The sequence below is a fragment of the Apodemus sylvaticus genome, chromosome 14 (genome assembly GCF_947179515.1).
Source record: "Apodemus sylvaticus chromosome 14, mApoSyl1.1, whole genome shotgun sequence".
In the NCBI taxonomy this organism is placed as follows: Eukaryota; Metazoa; Chordata; class Mammalia; order Rodentia; family Muridae; genus Apodemus; species Apodemus sylvaticus.
The window spans coordinates 31,120,630-31,141,597 of NC_067485.1; the positions used below are offsets into that span (position 1 = coordinate 31,120,630).

A 20,968-nucleotide genomic window follows, 5' to 3' on the forward strand; every position below is an offset into this window, starting at 1 on the left:
CAGAGTGACATAGCTGGGAAAGAAAGACATGTTTGTGGTTCTGAGCCAGTGGAGTGTCGTCTCTTGGGGCCCGTGACACCCCATGCATGCCAAAGCGGGGAAATAGAAGGTCACCATGGTGTTGCCATGCCAAAGGTATATCTAGAAACTGAAATGAGGTTTTTAACATTGTGTGTATCTGTGTGTGCGTGTGCATGTGCCTATGTTTATATTGGGGAAGGTGACATACAGATCCGACAGTGCATGTGTAGAGGTCAAAGGTCAACATTATGGAAATGGTTTCCAGGAATCAGACTAAAATTACCAGCTCGAGCAGCAACGCCCTTACCCACCGAGCCTTCTCTCCAGCTGGCTCTGGCATCTTTAATTCTAAGATAGATAGCCAAATTTCCTTAGGTAAACGCTTTTGGAAAGCTAAGATTTTAAAAGTGTAGAGCTAAATATTCTGAACTTGACCTTAAGCTAAGCTGCCATGAGTTGTATAGCATTTTAAGTAACTCTCTGATTTTCTTAAGCTTTGGATAACTTTACATTTCTTTCCATTCTGTGCAGTGTTCTTTCTATTTTAGTATTTCTGAGCCACTTACCTGTTATTAAAAAAAAAAAAAAAAAAAAAAAAAAAAGCAGGGTATTGATGGCTTCTGTAGGCTGTGGTATTCTTATAAAGCTTTGCTGACTCCTGACTGGAGAATTAAAGCAATGGTTGAAGGGTGTAGGCAGAGCTCAGTAGACAGGCATGTGCCTGGTTTAGAACTCCAGCCACAAGAAAAAGATGACACTTGGAGCTCAGTTCTTGTTATAAAACCAGATCGCAAGTGGATTAAAATCTTAGAATTAAGCCAGGCATTAACCTTTAAGCTGGCATTAACCTTTAATGCCAGCACTCAGAAAGCAGAGGTAGATAGCTCTCTGAGTTCAAGGCCAGCATGGTCTGCAGAGGTAGTTCCAGGACAGAGCCAGGGCTACTCAGAGCACCCCTGTCTTGAGAGAGGGAGGGAGAAAGGGAAAGAGGGAGGGAGGGAGAAAGGGAGGGAGGCCCGGACAGAGGGAGAAGATACAATATTAGAATTGAGCAAAGAATGGTAATTCATGCCTATAATCCCAGTATTCCTCAAGCTAAAACAGGAAGATCGCAAGATATAGGCCACCCTGGCCTACATGGCAAGACCTTGTCTAGAAAAAGTAGAATTAAAATATTTGGTGCCGTGAAGAACATTGACAGTGTGACATTAAAAAAGTACACCAGAGATGCCATGGGCCTGCTTACCCAGCTGTCATCTAATGGGCAGGAGTTAGAAGGCTGACCACTGTCCTGTACATGCATTTGAAATGCATCATTTGTCCTCTGAATTTGTGGTTTGTCTCTTCATAGTAAAGGCTCAATTATCCATGCTAATGGAGGGAAACCGGACATGCATAACTCTAAAGAGACAGTGGTCTAAGGAGCATTTCAGCAGCAGTTTGCCATTTGTATGTGACTTGTCTGGGATAGACTTCTTTTCCTAAATCTGCTTGCATAGCCATCCTCGAATAGACAAGCAAAGTTCAAACTGGGTTATCTGTAGGAAAATATTCAACCATTAATTCTAGAAAAAAAAATCTTAAAATTTGTTTAAAAGCAGAGCCTCATACCTGCTGACATCGTTTCTTTTTTCTCTGAATTCATTAGAATGTATGCTGTCAGGAGAATAAGAGATGCCTTCCGAGAAAATAAGAATGTAAAAGACCCTGCAGAAATTCAAGCCCTGGTGAATAAAGCCAAACGAGACCTTGAGGTAATCCGCAGACAGGTAAGATGGGTCAGCGACGACTGCTTTCATTATTGTCTTCAGCTTTGACATTCCCTCCTTGATTGGACATCACTGCTTTGGTGTTTGTGATTTACACCACAGGATGGTGAGGCACTGTCCTCTTTCCTAATGCAGACATACAAAGATAAACTGTCCTGTCACCAGATTCAAGGACATTCTAGGGGAAAACACCAGCTTTCTGGGACTTCTGGGGCCGCCTTCTAGGAAACTGAGCTCTGAGCTCTTAGACTTTACTGAAGTTCATGGTTTCAGTGTAAGAAACTCCAGGGGCGGGGGGGAGTGGGTTTTAATCCAAGTATTTTTAGGATGTTCAGTGCATGGTTATGTGGCATTAGCATATCCTTCCTTTCCTCATATCACATCAGAATTTAAGATGACTAGAATGGGTTATAAGCGTCTATGTTTACCATGTGCCAAGTGTGTTTGTAAGCAGAAGGTACAGAGCACATCTGCTGACGCGCAGGCCCACAGAGAAGCCGAGAGGTGTTTCTGGTCTCCTTCTACACCCCCTGACTCGGGCTTATTTCTCTGGATCTTTGTAAGGGGAGCCTAGCCTACCTGCAGCATGGTCTCCTGTGTGGTGCTATACTGTAGTGTCAGACTTCTGAATAAGTTAAGTGTCAAAGACTTCCATTGACTGGCTTTCTGCCCTTAACTTCCCATTTCAGTTTTCTTCAAATTGGCATAGCTCCATTACTTTTTTCATCTGTTTTCACTCTTATCGAAAATTTGTTTCTGAAGTGTAGAGGGTGACCATTCCCAGAGTTCTGTTTGTTCCGGTATGGCTTTGTTAGTTCCCCCTTAGAAGCCTGCCTGGCCACAGTCAGGCTTTCCCTGGTTCTTTTCACAGTTGCCTCAAAATAGAAGTTAAACAAGAAAATGGTATGAAAAATGAGATTTGCATTTTATGTCAATTTAAGTCTGTTTCTGTTTTTACATAGTGGAGCGTTGTCTTCCAGAGTAGCATCAAGACTGAGCATGCTCTGAGTTCGCAGTTACCTAGCGAGAGCGTATCCAGCCACACTTAGACATACCTAGGAAGTGATCATCACCTAAAGGCCTGACAAGCTAATAAGGTCACCAGGAAAAGTTCAGTCCATACATTTGCATCTGCTTGAGAGCTGCAGATAGGTACTTCACTTGAAGCCCATGTCACTTCCCAGGCTCCAGTGCTTGGGTCATTTCATGGGATCATCTAGCAGTAGAACTTAGGAAGATAAGCAGCTTGAGTCTGTGCATTATATAAACACAAAACAAGGCAGTTCTTCTGTATGTTTCTCTGTGTAGCAGTCAGCAAGCATGATCAGAATACAAACTGCATTTGAAACAGGACCTGTAAGTCACCTCCTCTACCGTCTCTCATGTCATCTTCAGCTGTCTGTGTTGCCTCTTGGTTTAAAATGCTAAAACTATTCTCAGTAGATAAGCCAGGGTTACAATTCGGGTTTCATGATGGGACACTTGCCTACTGGGCACAAGGCCCTTGAAGTCTATCCCCAAAACTGCAAAAAGAAGAAAAACAAACCAAAACATAAAAAGACCAGACAGACCGTGGCCTTCTTCCAACCTCCCAGTGAATATATGCAGAAAACAGGCTAGAACATCAGGAGAGATGGACTGTACGCAAGGTAGTGATGCCTGCCTCAGGACAGCCCAGTGACTGCAGTTTCCTCATGAGGGATGCACACTGCCTCCTTCCAAGGCCTTGGTTTCCATAGTAACCTAGTAGAGCCACATGGTTTCCATGCACTGGAAAATGTAGTTGGTTATATTATACCTGAGCAACCAGCTAGCTCCTGTTTACTTCCCTTTCATATCAAGTCTTCTGAATCAGAGTGCCACATTTACCATAGGAGAGTACTGGCTGAGCCTACTTGCTATAAGCTGGCATAAGCTGGCCTTAGAGGAAAGGCCTAAAGGAGGAGAGGAGACTGCATTGTCACAGCATCCTCTGCACTAGCCATTGTCATAGCCATCTGAGTTGCCTCACTGGATCCCCTGGGCTCTGTTCACACACCATGTGATCATTTTTTCAAAAAAAGATCATATCCACTCACTGTCCTGCTGACTTCCCCTAGAGACTTCAAAGCAGCATCTTGGCAATAAGTCTGTAATTCTCATGAGATCCTCAGAGGCCTTCACCCACTCTGTTCCCATTGCTGGAATGCACAGCAGCCTTCACCTGCCACTTTGCAGAGAAATCCAGCCAGATTCCCAGGGTATGCTTTTCCTCTGTGGCTACATGCTCCTTATTCCTCCAAGCATGTACCAGGACCTAAAATACTAGTACTCAGAACATTATCTGTTTTATCCTACCTCATGAGGAAAGGATCTGACCTGTATCATGGTCATTGCATCCACAAGAGCCTATCTACATTAAGTCCAAACTTGAGCTCTCAGTTTATGACCTTGAGCAGGATACTTAACCCCCTCAGTGCCTAGTGGAAAATAAAAGTGAGGGTAGTGGAGTTGTGGTAAGCATCCAATTAGTAATTATATGAAAAGCCCTGAAATGATAGTCGCAAGTGAGAAGTATTTGCCATTCTTATCTGCCATGTAAAGAACAGTCTTGAAAAGAACTAACTAAATGGAAATGTGCAGTTTGTCCCAAGATTGCCTCAGGCACAGGATCTGTGTCGCCAAAGTTGTGTAGTCTCCTTCCTATCAAGCCCCTCTTCTGGAGATGGTGGACCCCAGCCACACAATTCAGCCACAATTCCTCCCAGTCCTATGAACTAGAAGCCATAGATACTAACTCAGCTGCCAGATAGACTGATGCTAAAGACAGTAGCCCAGCTGAAATCCCCCCAGTCCGTATGATGTAGCCTCTAGTCACCCTTCTCAGGGCAGCTTCCCTTGTCACTTCAGTCATCCTCGATGCTATAAGGCCACCAAAAGCCCAGGAAATTTTTGTAATTTTTAAAGAATTCTCCAAACAACACCCAAGGTTCAGGGAATCTGAATTATTTTTCCAAGGCCAAAGGCCAGACATGAGCTCAGATCTTGCCATTCTTTAGAAAACTCAAAAGTTCATGGACATAACTACTCCTGGCTCAGTAGAAACAAATAGATAAAAGTCATCCTTGCCTTTCTGTCACGTGCCTCGCTCAGCCTCTCCGCAGGCCATTCACTCTCCCTCCTCTTCACATGCAGGATATTGAATCTTCGTTGTGGCAACCTCAAGGGGTTCAAAGTGGCACCAGTGTATCTTAACCTTCACAGAGCTGTAGGGATTATTGTCATTTCAGAAAGAAGCAAATTGCTTTTCTTTTATGGTAAGCAAGTCAGCCTCCTGCTTTTTATCCATAATAATGGTCCCACATGCACTTGGATTTTCCTTGACATCCTTATACCAGCTTTCCCTCTGAAAATTGCAGGCTGGTGTGCCAGACTCAAGTCTCTTGGCTCTATCCACCATATCTAATCTCAGGGCCATCGAATCAAAAAGTTGGGTGGCATTTAGGGTATGGACCAGATAGAGAGCCAGACGGCAAGAAGAGACTGTGGATGGACCTGGGTGAGTGGCTTACAAGTGGTCTGGGCAGCAAGGAACTATCCATGGGGTTCCCACCTCAGGCAAGAAACAAGAAAGTCAGTCAGATTGGGTCTTGGGTGTCTAGTTGCTAAATGAATTCCACAACCTCTTCTGTAATTGCTATCAGTTAATCATCCTCATTGATTATAGTCTGAAGTTTGCCATGCTCTTTGGATTTTCTTTGTTAGTTTTTTTAGACAAAGTCTCACTATATAGCTCAGGCTGGCTTCAGGCTCCCAGGTTTTGGAATAAAAGGTATATGCCACCACACCTAGTTGGCTTCTCCATTTAAAGGAGCATGGTGTGAGTACCATGGTGTGGGTTATTACTTGCCTTGTTTTCCTTCGCTGCTCTGGCTGGGGCAACACCTCCGGCATCTTTAGCCCTTTCCCTGTGCTGTTCATGGAGATCATGTGTTCATCAAAAAGGAAAGGGTTTGTGAGTATTATGAAGTATTCTGGCCTTTGTTCTGAATCTAACTTAATCACCACATGCCTGTGGGCAAGAAAGAGGAAGAGGCTGCAGGGAGTGGAACACAGGGACGCAGACCACAGGCTGAGGGGTCTGTAGTGCTAAGATTCATTGGACATATGCTTATGATCATGATTTCAGGAGTTCCAGACAAGTCCGCTGATAGCACCTTTGCTTGAAAGCTTTCAAATCTAATTTATCTTTTTTAAAAACTTCATCCCATGATTTCAGGAATCCTAAATTCTAAATCCTAAGTAGCCTGGAAGCTAGTGAAAGCCAAGGCGCTCAAGGCAGAAAACTTGAGCTCCCTTCTACCTCGGTCATGCCAACAGGGCTCAGTAGAGGGAAAAGACTCTGGAGGTTCAGGCTCTCATGCAGCAGAAATCCTTGTTAAGGAAGTTGGTTAGGGTGCAGCATTGGAGAGCGTATATCCCACAGACCTTTTCCATAATGGAGTGAACCAGGTGAGTCTGTGGACTGTCGGAAAGAATTGTTCTACATTGAGATGTTTCTGGCCACTAGCTTCAGCACACTGCTGAATGTCGTACTAAAAGTATTTCAAAAGAATTTGGTAATCTTATCAAGGACAGGAGCTAAAATATACTTTGATAGAAGGGCAGCAACCAGAAAACCATAGTTTCTCCTATTACCCAAGTATTAGTATGGAAAAACTACATTAGTGCTATTGTCTGCAACTGCATGATAAGAAGATAAAGTGGGTCTGCTCTGGTTCCAGATAATACCAGGGTTCAGGCATGGTAATCTAGACACCAGCTTTCCAATAGTTATTACTTTCTGCTCCAATATTTCTTCTTAAACTTCCTTTCTTTAACAATACAGCTCAGACAGTAGACGGGTTAGAATTAAGAACCCATTGTGGAAGCGATCAGGAGTTGACGGAGTGTGCTGTGTTAAAGATATAGGAGGTTGGAGTTTGGCTAGTCTGAGCATATGTATGAACAAGGTGAAGTATTTTTGGTGTTTCTTTGTATGAACTGAATTATTTCTATAGACTGCCAAAAGCAAATTAATTTGCCTAATTCATGAGTATTTTGAGTAGTAGATAAATTTCAAACAGTATTTGTTCTTACTTTCTTTGATGCTCTATTGTTGTTTCTAAGGGATTGTTCAAGAGAAACATTCCAGGAGTTCTGAATGGGCTGCTATGAAATGAGCAATGGGTAGCTGACAACTCTGTCAGCAATGGGTAGCTGACAACTATGTGACACTAGTGTCTGCACCAGGACCCCAGGTGGGGGTCAGAATGAAGGTGAAATCTACCTCATAATTCTCATCCTACAAAACACCTCTTAAGAAACGTAGGATTATTTTAAGTTCTGCAGGGGAAAAGATAGTGTGCCCTATATCTTTCACATGCACATATTTAGCCAAAGTATCATTGAATATTTAGATCAAAAACATAAAACTTAGCTGTGGTTTTGGTAGGCTAAAGGAAGGTTGGTTCCTATATTAGAGATATTTGTAACACATTGAAAGAATTTTACACTGTCTGCAAAAGTCAAAAAGTCCAAGTAACCCAAATATCTATTGCCAGATAGATATGTGGTCTGTACGTAGCGCAGAATGTGTGTGAGTCACCCTGATAAACGTGAGCACAACCCGAGGGCAGGATGTTTAGTGAAATAAGCCTGCCGTGAAAGTGCAGCTGCCTCGTGATTGCCTCTGTGAGCGAATGCTGGTCAGTCAGAGAGGTAGACACAGAATGATGGTATCTCCTAAAGGGAGACACTGAAGGCTACGGTTCTGATTACAGAAACTGAAACTATCTTAGAGAGCTCATTGACAAATTCTGAACATAGTTAACACTGTTAAGCTATATAGTTGAAAATGATTAAGATGATAAAGTTTATGTTACGTGTTTTTTCACAATTAAAAACCACCCAAAAGTAAATTACAGCTAGCCATTTAACTTTAATTGGGAAGAATAAAATTAAATGCTTTATGTACATGTATTTGGGAGTAGGAAGCTGAAGTCATTTGAAGCTTGAACTAGCAAATTTATATCTATGAATCTTCAGTTTGCTTGTTGGGAAAAAGTAAAACAATTATGCTCCAATTTCTAAAGCTACTTCCAGTTCTCAGCTCCCATGATTCTCATAAAACTCTGTCCCCTCCTTCTCTGCGGAAACTACTGATACATTTTCAAATAAACTTATCTGTGCTGAGATCTCGCTGATCATAACTCACACAGAACCTAATTCTGCCGCGTTTAGGCTGTACATGAGCCAAGCAGTGCACCAGTGTTTCTTCATCATGAATTTCAAATTCTTGTCTTGGCACAGTGCTTCTGCTTCCAGGAAACTTAATTATTCCTCTCATGTTGCCCGCCCCTGTGCTGGTCGCCTTCTTTTATTCCTGAGAAGAATCTTACTAGGACTGCCACAAATATGACTAGACTATTTTCTTACCAGAAAATGAAACAGTAGTTAAAGAACAATATAACTTGCAGGCAAGAGAAAGATTAAAATGTTTGCCTCAACCCCTCCAGAATGGCAGAACGGGTTTCATCTTTGTTCTCCTTGTCCCCGTACCATGGTGAGGGTCTCACCTGTCCTTATCACACCTTCTACCTCATCCAAAGCATTGTGTATTTTGCAGTTCTGCATTATACTGTTTTTTCCTTTCATATTTATGGACCACCTGCTCTGTACCACATAATTGATAAGTTCTTTAGAAACGGAATTGAGATGAATAATGAGGTTCATCAGAATCTTCTAGAAGCTCTTTTTCATTGAGGTTTTTCTCTGATCTAGATCTTTTCTATTCCCTCATTTAATCTATCAGAAACAGAGTTTAAATCCTATCCCAAGGTATCAAAAAATGGCTCACACATTAAGAGCATTGACTACTCTTACCAAAGGCCAAGGTTTCCTCCATTTCTGGCACCCACATGGATGTTCAAAACATCTGTAACTTCAGTCCCAAGGAATTCGGTGCCCTCTTCTGGCCTATGTAGACACCAGACGTGCATCTGCTACAGACATTAATGCAAGGAAAACGTCCATACACATAAAATAAAAATTAATCTTTTTTTAATCCTCTTCTGACAATACTTTCCCCTATGCCTAGATAGATCAAATGAGATTAGCTCCAAGGATCGATCTTCACTTAAAAAGTGATAATAAAGCAGTCAGCAGAGGAGATGACTGTACTTTGTCTTGGACTTCAATAAAAGGCTCACAAACGCAACGTGAATTTATATACAGAAACTAGAATTGCACCCAAAGTGAACCCTGTATCTTTTGGATAGATGGAGCTTTGGGGTATGAATGAAATATTCTTCAGCTTTTCAGTCTGAATGAAATATTCTTCAGTCCCCTGTTGAGGTTTAAAAAAGAGCAAAGAGAAGGGTAGTTTAGTTTTATAGCTTGGCCTATATAGAACATTACTTTTTTTTCCTGTTTATTCAATATATAGCTGCTCTGAAGCTATAAAAAAATCTCTTCAGTAAGAATTTAGAATAATTTCCTGCCTCCCTGCTTTCTGTAGGAGTTTCCAGTTAACCCTGAAGTCTGAGGCAAGAGTCTTCCCTGTCAGCATTCCTGTAAAGAACGTGCTTCTTACCTGCCTGCAGGCTGCCTGTGTGCTAGATCCTTCCAAATGGACATGCATAAAACAAGGCTGCCTTTCTGTCCAGAAGAACCTGCTTTCTTCTAGTAGTTCTTTAGGATTTTCTATACAGAGAGCACTCTGTATAGATGGGTGTGCTGTGCTTTGTCTAGACTTGAGAGGAATTTCACTAGGGAATATTTTATAATAGTGTCTACCCACCAGCTCCCTAACGCCCCACGTACTCCCCAGAGCCATGGTTCCTGGTTTTCTGTTAACTATCTTTGAGCAGTGATGAGAATTATAAACTCGTAGACAAGATTCTCAGTGGAGTAGAGTGGGCAGGTTGCTTGTCTGCCACTGTCCCGTGTCCATAAAGATCAGGGCCATGGGGAAATAAGAAAGTGGTAGTGGTGGTGGTGATGGTGGTTATGGTGTGTGCCTGGGGTACCTCCTTGTGCCACTCTATGCACAGAGCCCACCCAGAGCTCTTGAGATACATTGTGCTGGTTTCTTTAATGATAGCCTTAAGAGATAGGCATAGAAGAAAGCAAAGGTGACTTCTTAGGACAGAGGGACCCACACACCCACACCATTCTCACCTTTAAGCTAGCTCTCAGGAAGAGTCATACTATGGGTGGCCATGTCTTAACAGAAGGCCATCAGGCTCTGAATATGAGAGGTAGTATGTGGATATTTCTTTTTCCTACGTGTTCATGTAGATTGTATTGGAAGGTAGCAGTTATACTCTGCAGCTTATAGACATTTTGATTCTACAGGCCAGTCTCTAATGTCCTTTCTTTAAACAATACCTCAAAAAATGTGAAAACAACATTCTAAACATGTTAAAGTTCAGACATCTTATTTAAGAAGTATTTGCCAGGAGGATGTGGAGAAAGAAGAACACTCCTCCACTACTGGTGGGATTGTAAAAGATGGTACAACCACTATGGAAATCAGTCTGGCGGTTCCTCAGAAAACTGGACATGACACTTCCGGAGGACCCTGCTATACCTCTCCTGGGCATTTACCCAAAGTATTCACCAGCATGCAATAAGGACACATGCTCCACTATGTTCATAGCAGACTTATTTATAATAGCCAGAAGCTGGAAAGAACCCAGATGTCCCTCAAAGGAGGAATGGATACAGAAAATGTGGCATATTTACACAATGGAATACTACTCAGCAATTAAAAACAATGAATTCATGAAATTTTTAGACAAATGATTGGAACTAGAAAATATCATCCTAAGTGAGGTAACCTAATCACAAAAGAATACACATGGAATGCAATCTCTGATAAGTGGATATTAATTATCCCAGAAGCTCTGAATACCCAAGGCACAATTAGCATAACAAATGACTCCCATGAATAAGTATGGAGAGAGTCCTGATCCTGGAAAGACTTGATCTAGCATTGTAGGGGAATATAAGGACAGAGAAAAAGGAGGGAGGTGATTGGAGAATGGGTGGAGAGAAGGAGGCTTATGGGACATATGGAGAGGGGGGGACTGGGAAAGGAGAAATCATTTGGAATGTAAACAAAGAATATAGAAAAAAAAAAAAAAACGGGAAAAAAAAAGTGTTTGCCAGACTGTCCCTATGGATCTGAGATTGCGGCCCCAACTGTGCTCTTTCTGACAAACCATGGCTAAGTGGCCTTCTCTGGAAAGCTTTTCGTGCCTCTGTACTCAGCTTGTCCTTTCACAGAATCAGAGCTGAAGCCAGCCATGTTCTCAAGCCATGTTCTCAAGAGACAGTGTTGCATCTTTTAGGGAGGGCAAAGGAGGGTTCCCCTCTTGCTCGTGTTGATTTTTGTTTCTCTCTTGTATCCTTGATGGGGAGATGATGACCTCTGTCCTACTGCAAGGCACACTCATTTCCTGGGCACTTACTAGCCCAGAATCTCTGTTGGGTCATATTCCTTTATCTATGAAGTGTAGTTTCCTGGGTAACATTCGAAAGGTAAATTATACATCTCATTCTCAGTCACCACTTGAGTTCTTTTTGGTTTTCCTTTCCCTGAGCTGTACTAGGAGCGATGTAAGAGAAGAAACATGTTTGGGCAAGCTATATCTTGGTGGAAACACTTACTCAGTAGCTCTCCTTCCGTGGTTATTGAACTTCAGCTATTTTAAACGTATTTATTGTAAGTTTCTCTGCTGAAGGCAAAGGAATAAATCATTATCTTTTCTCTTGGAGTGCTGGGTATGGAACCCAGGACTTCACACATTTGAGGCATCTGCTCTACCACTGTTCCACACACCCTAGCACTGTCGTCTGAAGTTAATGTAGTTCTACACTAGGCGTGTTTTTAAAACACCAGGCTTTGAGTCACAAGCTAAGTAAGGCTGTCATCTCAAGGATTAGTCAATCACAAATCATAGACTAGCTCTAAATCTTCTCTAATATGCCATAATGATCTTCTTGTGTCAAGTTATAGTACTATGGAAATAGATATGCATTTAAGTATTTTCCTTTTTTTCCAGTTAGACCTAGCCTATGAAAAATAAGGAATTAGGCACTTAGTTTCTGAGAAACAGTTTTTGGTTTTTGGTTGGTTGGTTGGTTGGTTGGTTGGTTGGTTTGTTTGTTTGTTTGTTTGTTTGTTTTTATAAATCAAGGGTATCTAACCATCTAAATTGAGCAACCATGTCAAGGACATTGAAGAATTGCCTGCACAGACATAGACCAACCATAGCTCTGTTAGTACCCACTCACAGACTTTGACCCAGGAACCAGAACTATGGCCTGCTCTGACTTAGGAGCCAGCCCTCCCACACAAAGAAGCTACTCCAGAGATTTCACACTCTCTTTACATCTGATATTTTCTGACACTAAAAATAAATGATAAATAAAAATATCCTGTGAATGGTGAACACCGGGTTTGAGTGAAGACAGGCTACCACCATTACTGACTGTCCAGTACTCCTCAGTGGAACATACAGGATGACATGTGCTGGGTTAGGTAATGCCTGGTTATGTACTGTGGGCTCCTCACCATCAGATGAAGCAAAGACCTCAAGGAGAAAGACCTTTGACTCCTTCCAATTGAGCATTCCCGTCCTGGGAGTCAGAAGAGCCGCTACAATGACTGGAGTGGGGAGGAAGCAAAAATAAAGTATCTTCTTACTCTCAACAAGGTCTGCCAACAGAACCAAATATAATGGGTTTTGGATTTTGTTTATTTTTAAATAATCATGATCTGTCTCTGCAGTGTGTAGCTGTCTAAGCGACTGCCCACATTTTTCCTAATATTAAAGTACTTTTCTTCCTGGAAGCTCAGGTCGTTTTGGTTTTTTCTGACAAGTTGATGACTGAGCTTTAGTAGTACATCCCCACAATCCATGTCTAGCACGGAGCCCTAGCAGCACACGGGGCTTTCCCAGGAAGTCCTTCAAAGTTCGCTAGCCCTGGAGGGGGCCTCTGGTGCTATTCCTTTGCCTTTCTTTCATGGTGAGATTTTAGATTCCTCTGTACTAGCAGTTTCCAGATGTGAGTTCACACTCAGACATTTATAGCATGTTTTGTTATGGCATTTTTCTTAGTCATCCTTATCCTTATCCTGAACCTCCAGCTTCCATGGAGACAGGGTTGTTTTCTTCTTCACAGTACTGCTCTGTGTGCCCATAGTTTTACTAAGTATTCCACAAACACTTAATAAAAGGAATGTTCAAACCAGAGCTCAGGACTGGTTCCGGTTCTGGTGTTGATGGGCCCTCTGAGCCGAGGAATCAGCCTTTCTGACCACAAGATGTCTAATTTGCAAAAATGTTTGCCCTGTATATCAGGTGGTGCTTTTATGATTATGGGTTAAACCATTGACTTAGTGAATAACACCACCATTACTAACCCACACTCATCTTTAATCCCACTCTGGCTGAAGAAATGACCATCTATTTTATAAAAAAGGGAATCTTCTAGAAACAGAATCCTTCCTCCCTGCCCCCCACTCCACATTCAGAAAACCTGGAGGGAAAGATAATGTGAGGTGAGTTCCAACAAGCTGGTACAAGTACACCGTACTTTTCTAAGTGCTCTGCCTTGTGCCCACCAACAAACCCAAAAACCCAGAAGACTTGGATAGGAATGATTTCTAGTCTTAGTTGTCACTTCCAGGCCTTATGAATTCAGATGAATGACTTTCTGTGAAACTCGCTTCCCTATAGCATAAACAGGTGATAAGTGTTCCCACGTTACAGAGATTCAGGGGACACTGAATAACTGACTACTCGGCCTGTGGCTTTTTCCTCTGGCTCAAATTGTTTCTACACGTCTTTCAAAATCTGTGCTGAAGTGAGTCTCGGTAGAGATGTTCCCAATTCTATTTCGGATTTCTATGTGTGTAACAAGGGATAGCTGTGGCCTGTCTTCTAGGCAGGCCCCACTGTGCAGTTGTCCCCTACCACACACATTAGAGGCCCTGCCAACAGGCTGGTTTCCATACAGGGCACCTGTCCCGAAGAAGTCTCAGCTCACTGCTTTCCGGAGTTTGAAGTGGAGCTGTGAAGACTGAATTCCAGATGACAGCTTTACTGTGAAATACGTATGACATGTGGATAAGAGTGTCCAAGAGTGAGATCACAAGGAACAGGCAAACATTCACTCCACGTCACATAGTGACATGTTAATGTTCTTACCACAGTGCACCAAAATACAAAAGCATTAGCAGTGAGTAGGGCAAACTAGTTTTAGAGGTTAATACCAAGGGTACCCTTATTTGAACAGAGGTGCCCCCAAGGTTAGAAAGTAGAGCAATGGGACAGTCATCAATGGTCCCAGCAACCAGCTGCTCCAGACAGCAAGCTAAATGGAAATAAATAAATACTCATTCCACTGTCCATAGACTTAGACATACATGATCAACAAGGTGTATCTTATTAAACCCTGCATGAAACTCAGCTTCCATTCCTGAAATACTCATCTCAGAGTTAATTCCTGGGCATCAGGGTGTGTCTCTAGGAATAAGTTGCCAAGGTACAGCATCCTGTGCAAGGACTGCTCTAGCATCCCTATCACCTGGACACCAAAACCTCTTGATGCTCATATTTATAATGGAAATAATGTAATATTTTAATATAACCCATGTATATCTTCTCCTAATTATCCCTAGATGACCTATAATACATAATATAATTTCAATGCTATATTAATAGTTGCTAGACTGTATTTTTAGGGACTATGACAAGTCATACTCAGTACAGATGACTGAATCCACTTGTGTAGAATCCATGGATACAGAAGACACACTAGTTTAGTAGTATCCAAGCATCATGTATATTGGTTTGTATAGTTTGTTTTCTGAGACAGGAGCTCACTATGTAGCCTGGGAGGAATACATGCACGTACCCTCTGTCTGGGTCAAGAAACATTCTTCCTTTGGCAGGTAAAGGACAGACATGTATCTTTGATTAAGATACATGATTACATAGTCCATCATCTAAGGGAGTCAGGGAAGAAACTGGAGGCAGGAGCTGAAACAGAACATGGAGAAGTGCTGTTGGCTGGCTTGCACCCGGTGGCTTGCCCATCCTGCTGGTTTACATACCACATGACCACCTGCACAGGGATGGCATAGCCCTTAGTGATCTGGGTCCTCGTATCAACTATCGATTAAGAAAATGTCCTTCATATTTTCCTATGGGCAATCTGACGTAGACTTTTTCCTCAGTTGAGGTTTCTCTTCACAGATAACTCTAACTTGTATGAAGTTGACAAAGAGGGGAGGAGGAAGGAAAGGAAGGAGAGCAGAGCAGAGCAGGAGGATATTGCCTGGAGCTTGTGCCTAGACTAACTCCTTTCACGTAGTATGTTTCAGGGTCAATCCATGCTGTAGCATATCTCAGTACTTCATTCCACTCTGTTACTAGATTGTACTCACTAAATTTATTCACTCCTAAGTTATTGGTGAATATTTTGTTGTTTCCTTTTTTTCCTCTTAAATAGCTTGTACAAGTCTCTGAAAAGATATTTCAGACCATGTACTTTCATTCACTTCAGTAAATACCTAGGAGTGGAAAAGTCAGACTTGAGTGGCTACACTGCTGTGTATTAGCAGTATATATGGATTCCAGTTTGCCACATTCTCTTAAGCATTCATTCATACCTATAGTTTATATTGTAGTCTTCCAACTGCACATGAGTTGGCATGATATATAGAATAGTGTATACCTTTATTACATAAACGTATAGGTTTGCATTAGAAGGCCAACTTTGAAGCATCTAAGGAAGGCTAAGATGAGACAGGGTGCAATATAAACCTTGGGCCTGACTTTCTTGGTATCTGTAAACTCCACTCTGTAATAAAATGCCCCTTGCTAACTTTACAGTGCTCAATAGAGAAACTGTGATTGGAATGATTGGGAAATACCATGCACAGGGTGATTCAGCACGAGGCTCTAGATGAGACTCCTGATTCTCACTCTCATGGCCCTTCCCTAGTGAGTGGATGAAAGAGAATGCTCTTCCTGGGTGGACGGGACTGTATGCCTTTTTAATTTCTTCGTGGAGGTCATCAACACAGTGGGTGCCAGTTGATATGTATCTAAAGTTTTTGGAAGCTAGCTGCTTCCCTATACAAATTCAACTGCTACCATGAAAGCATTTCCTTGTTGTTAATCCAATTAGATTTTGAATCCTCCTTCTTCTGTCTAACTCTAATTGACTGTGTCTCTTCTTTTGGGACATCATCTTTGGTTCTTTTCACTCAAATAAATTCTTTGCCTGCCTTATCCTGAATCCCTAATATGTGCTGGTTTTCACTGAGTAGGTCTTCAATTGAAGTTCTGATAGAGCTTTGTCTTGGCTCCCTGTTCATCTGTTTGAATATTCTCATTTTTAATGTGAGAGTATTGTTTCCTGGCAGCCTAATTGCTCTGCATTGGTGGTGACTAGATGTGTATTGATGGGCATTACTCTCTAACTGCTGTTGTCAGAGCAATTTGGGAAGCTCGTCAATCTTGTGCTTCTATAATTGACATCAATAATATGTTTGCATTTATCAATATTTCCTAATTACCAGGTTATAACAGTGAAAAGTCTACAATAAATCACATGTACAGATAACTTCAAGCATTAGGGCTTTAGGTTCCTGCCAATATCTGATGTGTTGTAAGTTGTTCTCTGAGGAACATTTTGTATGTGAAAGGAGGAGCTGCAGCAAGAAGGATAACTGAGCCCGTGGCGCCAAAGGGCCATAAATTAAAGAGCCAGCTGTGCCTATTTAAGTAGCTGTTCCCGAGCAGCGCAGTTCAGTCCACAGAGTTCGGAATCTTGTCCTGCTGAGTGCAAATGTACCCCCTGAGAGAGACACACTGGCAGAGGAAGAACCTGGAGTGCCCTAAAGGGCGGAAAGTAAGCAGACCCTGTTGACTTAAATGTCTTGCCCAGAATCAGTGACTTTACAGGACTGGGGTTTAAATCAGGGCCATCTGAGTAGATACATGATCCTTTAAGACAAATTATCCAAATCCAAGAGGACCCCTAGGTATCAGACAGATCCATCCCTGTAGCTGTTGAGGACATGGGGGTGGCTTGCTTCTAATGGAGAATCCAGGCAAGAGTTGAGCATTGCATTCTGTAGTCATGTTTCCTTAGTCTTTAACATGAGATTCTTGTGCAATTTTTATTAATGTTCATTACATTACCATATTTAGCCCAGACTGTCCTCCTAGCTGACTTTGTCAGGTTATGATCTAGTGACAGAATTATACCTTTGTCAAGAAAACTGTGTGGGTAATCTGGTTTTTGTGCTATTGTTTCGTACTTAGTTTGGTCATTTGTTAGAGTGGACTTAACCAGATATTTCCATTGTAAAAATCCTTTTTGTCTCTGTAATTAATAATCTATTTCTTTTCTAATAAATAAAACTCCAGCAGCTTTTCATCCAGTGGTTTTCAGACCCATTGAAATACCATGTCTCAGTCAATTCTTATATTAGTAGCTTCAAAACGGTGGCTTTTATCATTCTCTTACCATCAGTTTTTGTATAGTACAGTGAGACTCATGTCTAGCAAGACTAAATCCTAACTTACAGCCAGTTGCATTTCTTCGACTGTTTCATTCCCCATTTGTGGTTGAACACTCATGATCTGGTCCATCCTAAAGCCTGACCTTGGAGTTAGTGTTTCGCTGTTCCTTCACAGAGGCCTGAGGGCTCCGCTTCATCAGGACTTTGCTCCCCGGAGGTGCCTGAGATGCCCCTGAACCTGCTTCTTTCACTAGAGTGAACAGAAAGAGATCTGCTCCTCTTTTCTAGCTCATGTAAAGATAACTTGCACACTGGGTTTATTAAAGCTATTTTTATCTCAACATAAGGTGAACATTTCTCATATGACTCAAGTTTCTTTTGACTCATGTTTTTTAATGGTTTCCAGTATTTCACTTTTAGCTTCCCATGATTTGTTTACTCTGTCCCCAGAATGTTGAATATTTACTTTGTTTCTAGGAAGTGGGGTTCTAATTATAATATTGCCATAAATATCTTTGTGTGTGTGTGTGTGTGTTTCCCCCGATAGCTTTTGTAGGTGTAGGATAAATGTATATCTTTAAAAGAACTAGACTGTATGATAAACATGTCCTTTAAAGCATTGAAGCAACTTTTGATACAGTGTCTTATAAAGAATAAGTCCTTGCTCTTACCTCAGAAACAGATACTCATGTATATAGAGAAGATATTTTTGCATACCTTACTGGGGGGCTCAAACTCAGAACCTTTGCTTTGCAAGGTTAGAATCTGAACGTTCCCCAAGACCACACTGATTGTGAAGCTTTCTCAGATTTAATTCTAATTAACTAATTATGAGACTGATAGGGGCTTTTCCACTCTGTTGGTAAGAAGTATTTATCATTGGCATCTGTCAGATTGTCATTTCTGAAGAGAAGACTTGAAATATGTTCTATTGATAATTAATTCTGCAGCTTCTCTTGTAATCCTGATAATACAGTGAGTCCCTTTCCACCTATAATCAACCTCTGCCTCTTTGTGCTTTGTGTTGGGTGGTGTAAGAGAATAACAGCTTTTACATTGTACATTGGGCTGACATTTCCCTCACCAGAGTTGCATCAAACCACTTACTCTAATCCAACTTATTTATAATTTATAAAACTGATTACAGAGTCTTAGACTGACAATTCAAACTAGTACAGTCATTTCATTTAAGATTAGAGTAGGCTGTGGTAACTGAGACACAGGAACACACTGGGAGCTAGATTGCCGGCATTTGTTTTCTTCTTCAGAAGTCACAGGGCATGTTACCAGTGAATTCCCTCAGAGGGTAGTTCATGCTTTTGAGGTCTCTGAAATGAGTAACTGTCCTTCCACATTGCCATCCAAACACACACATTGTAGCATATTCTGTCTGCACCTGTCTTTCCAAGTACTTCTTTCTGAGCAACTGAGACATGGAACAGAGATGTCTGGAAGCACTTTCCCTGGAAAGAGTCTTTAAGCCAGAATGCTTCCCAGGATGTCAGAGGGAAGATCTGTTCAAGGTTCTGGTTCCTAGAACTCAATGTCGTAAGTCACATGAAAAATAGCCGTATAATGTCCTGAGTATGTGTGTTATGTGTTGCTGCATTTGATAGACAATATTTTTTTCTTTTTTTTGTCTTTTTTTTATTCTATATATTTTTTATTTACATTTCAAATGATTTCCCCTTTTCTAGCCCCCCACTCCCCGAAAGTCCCATAAGCCCCCTTCTCTCCCCCTGTCCTCCCACCCACCCCTTCCCACTTCCCCGTTCTGGTTTTGCCGAATACTGTTTCACTGAGTCTTTCCAGAACCAGGGACCACTCCTCCTTTCTTCTTGTACCTCATTTGATGTGTGGATTATGTTTTGGTTATTCCAGTTTTCTAGGTTAATATCCACTTATTAGTGAGTGCATACCATGAGTCACCTTTTGAGTCTGGGTTACCTCACTTAGTATGATGTTTTCTAGCTCCATCCATTTGCCTAAGAATTTCATGAATTCATTGTTTCTAATGGCTGAATAGTACTCCATTGTGTAGATATACCACATTTTTTGCATCCACTCTTCTGTTGAGGGATACCTGGGTTCTTTCCAGCATCTGGCAATTAAAAATAGGGCTGCTATGAACGATAGACAATATTTTAATCAAATACATACATACCCATTACAAATGTCATGCCTACTAGAGTCACCATTCAATTTATTTCTCATTAAGATATTTAGAACTGGCACTGCTACAGAATACCACATGAATATTTTTCCGTATAGTTTTTTTCCTGAAGTAGAGTTATATTTGGCTAGAATTCATCTTCATATAAGAAAGCATTTTGAGTCACAGTTATTTTGGTTAAAAAAAAGTTTAGCCTCTATACTTAAGCTAAATTGTGCTTGCAAAAACAAAACTTTAAGCCTCAAAATCAATTGCTTCAAGCCTGGTGAGGAATTTACAGAAACAGCAGTGCTGTCTATTTTGTATGCTTAGTGTAATACTTTTTTATTCCATGGTAAACTCAGACCTGATTTTAGCAAAATCCTGTAGAAAAATTAAAGTGGGAAGCAATCCCTTTGTGTGGTAGTTGAGGCAATTAGAAAGCATGAGGCCATGAACTCATCTGATTATGTCATTAAATCACCGAAGGAACTAGGGAAAATTCCATAAATTTTCTTTATTCATGTTTTAAACAAAGATGCCCATATTAGTCTACTTTGCTATACCATTAAAGGAAATTCTTCATATCAGGTCAACTTCAACAAGGTTTAAACACAGCGTTCTAATGAAAATGCCTGTTTAAGGATAGCAGTGACTAAAGATGTATTGACATGTTTGTACAGATGGCTTAATAATCTTTGTGTCTTATTTCTTTTTCGACTTTTTAATTGTTCATACAAATATTACAGGTAACTCATAAAGGTGGGCACAGGGCCCAGCAGTGCCATCTTTGGGGGTTCTTTGTCTCTTAGTATGGTGTGGCAGGGCCTTGTTTTTTAACCTTACTGGTCCTTTGCATATATATTTATAGTTTCCAGTTTTGTGTTTTTCATGGGATTCCTGTGTGTGCAAATGTACTTCTTGTGCTTTTTCTTTGCCTATTTTTCTTCTGTTTGTTTGGTTTGGTTTATCTTATTATTATGCCTTAAATGTTTGTTTTCTAAATAAAGACAGAAATTTGTGCATCTTGTTGGGAGGGGAATGGGGGAAGAACTGGGAGGAGTTAGGGAAAGGGAAACCATAACCAGACTATATTGTGTGAAAAAAATCTATTCTCAATAAAAGAAAAAATGTCATTAAAAAAGTCATAATCGTCTGTAGAATTGAATCCTAAGTGACTCTTTGATTTGTCCCAGCCACCACATGGAATGTTATAGACTTCGGGTTCCTAATGCCTAAGATGTTGGAATGGTGTGTGTCAGAATTAAGAGGACTGCTGTGTGTATTGAACTTCTGGCTGTATTATGGTATAAATATGGCATATGTGGTATGCCATAGTTCTTAACACTTCCCATCAGCCAGAGACTCTCTGGAGGCTTGCAGGTGTTGAGTTTGTGCCAAGGGAAGGAAGTTCAAAGTTCAGTTAGAGATGTAGGTGGGGACTTGTCCTCCAGACTA

General features: G+C 41.2%; 1 protein-coding gene across 2 annotated transcripts in view; it reads left to right on the plus strand.

Annotated features, from left to right (window-relative positions):
- Lyrm4 (LYR motif containing 4) overlaps positions 1–20,968 on the plus strand; it is a 119,956-nt gene that overhangs the window by 19,383 nt on the left and 79,605 nt on the right. Inside the window, exon 2 of one of the 2 annotated variants that reach the window (XM_052156704.1) lies at positions 1,670–1,775. In XM_052156704.1, the coding sequence (XP_052012664.1) occupies positions 1,670–1,775 (106 nt within the window). Of the gene's footprint in view, positions 1–1,669; positions 1,791–20,968 lie in introns of both variants that reach the window. The other variant, XM_052156702.1, reaches the window with a different exon arrangement.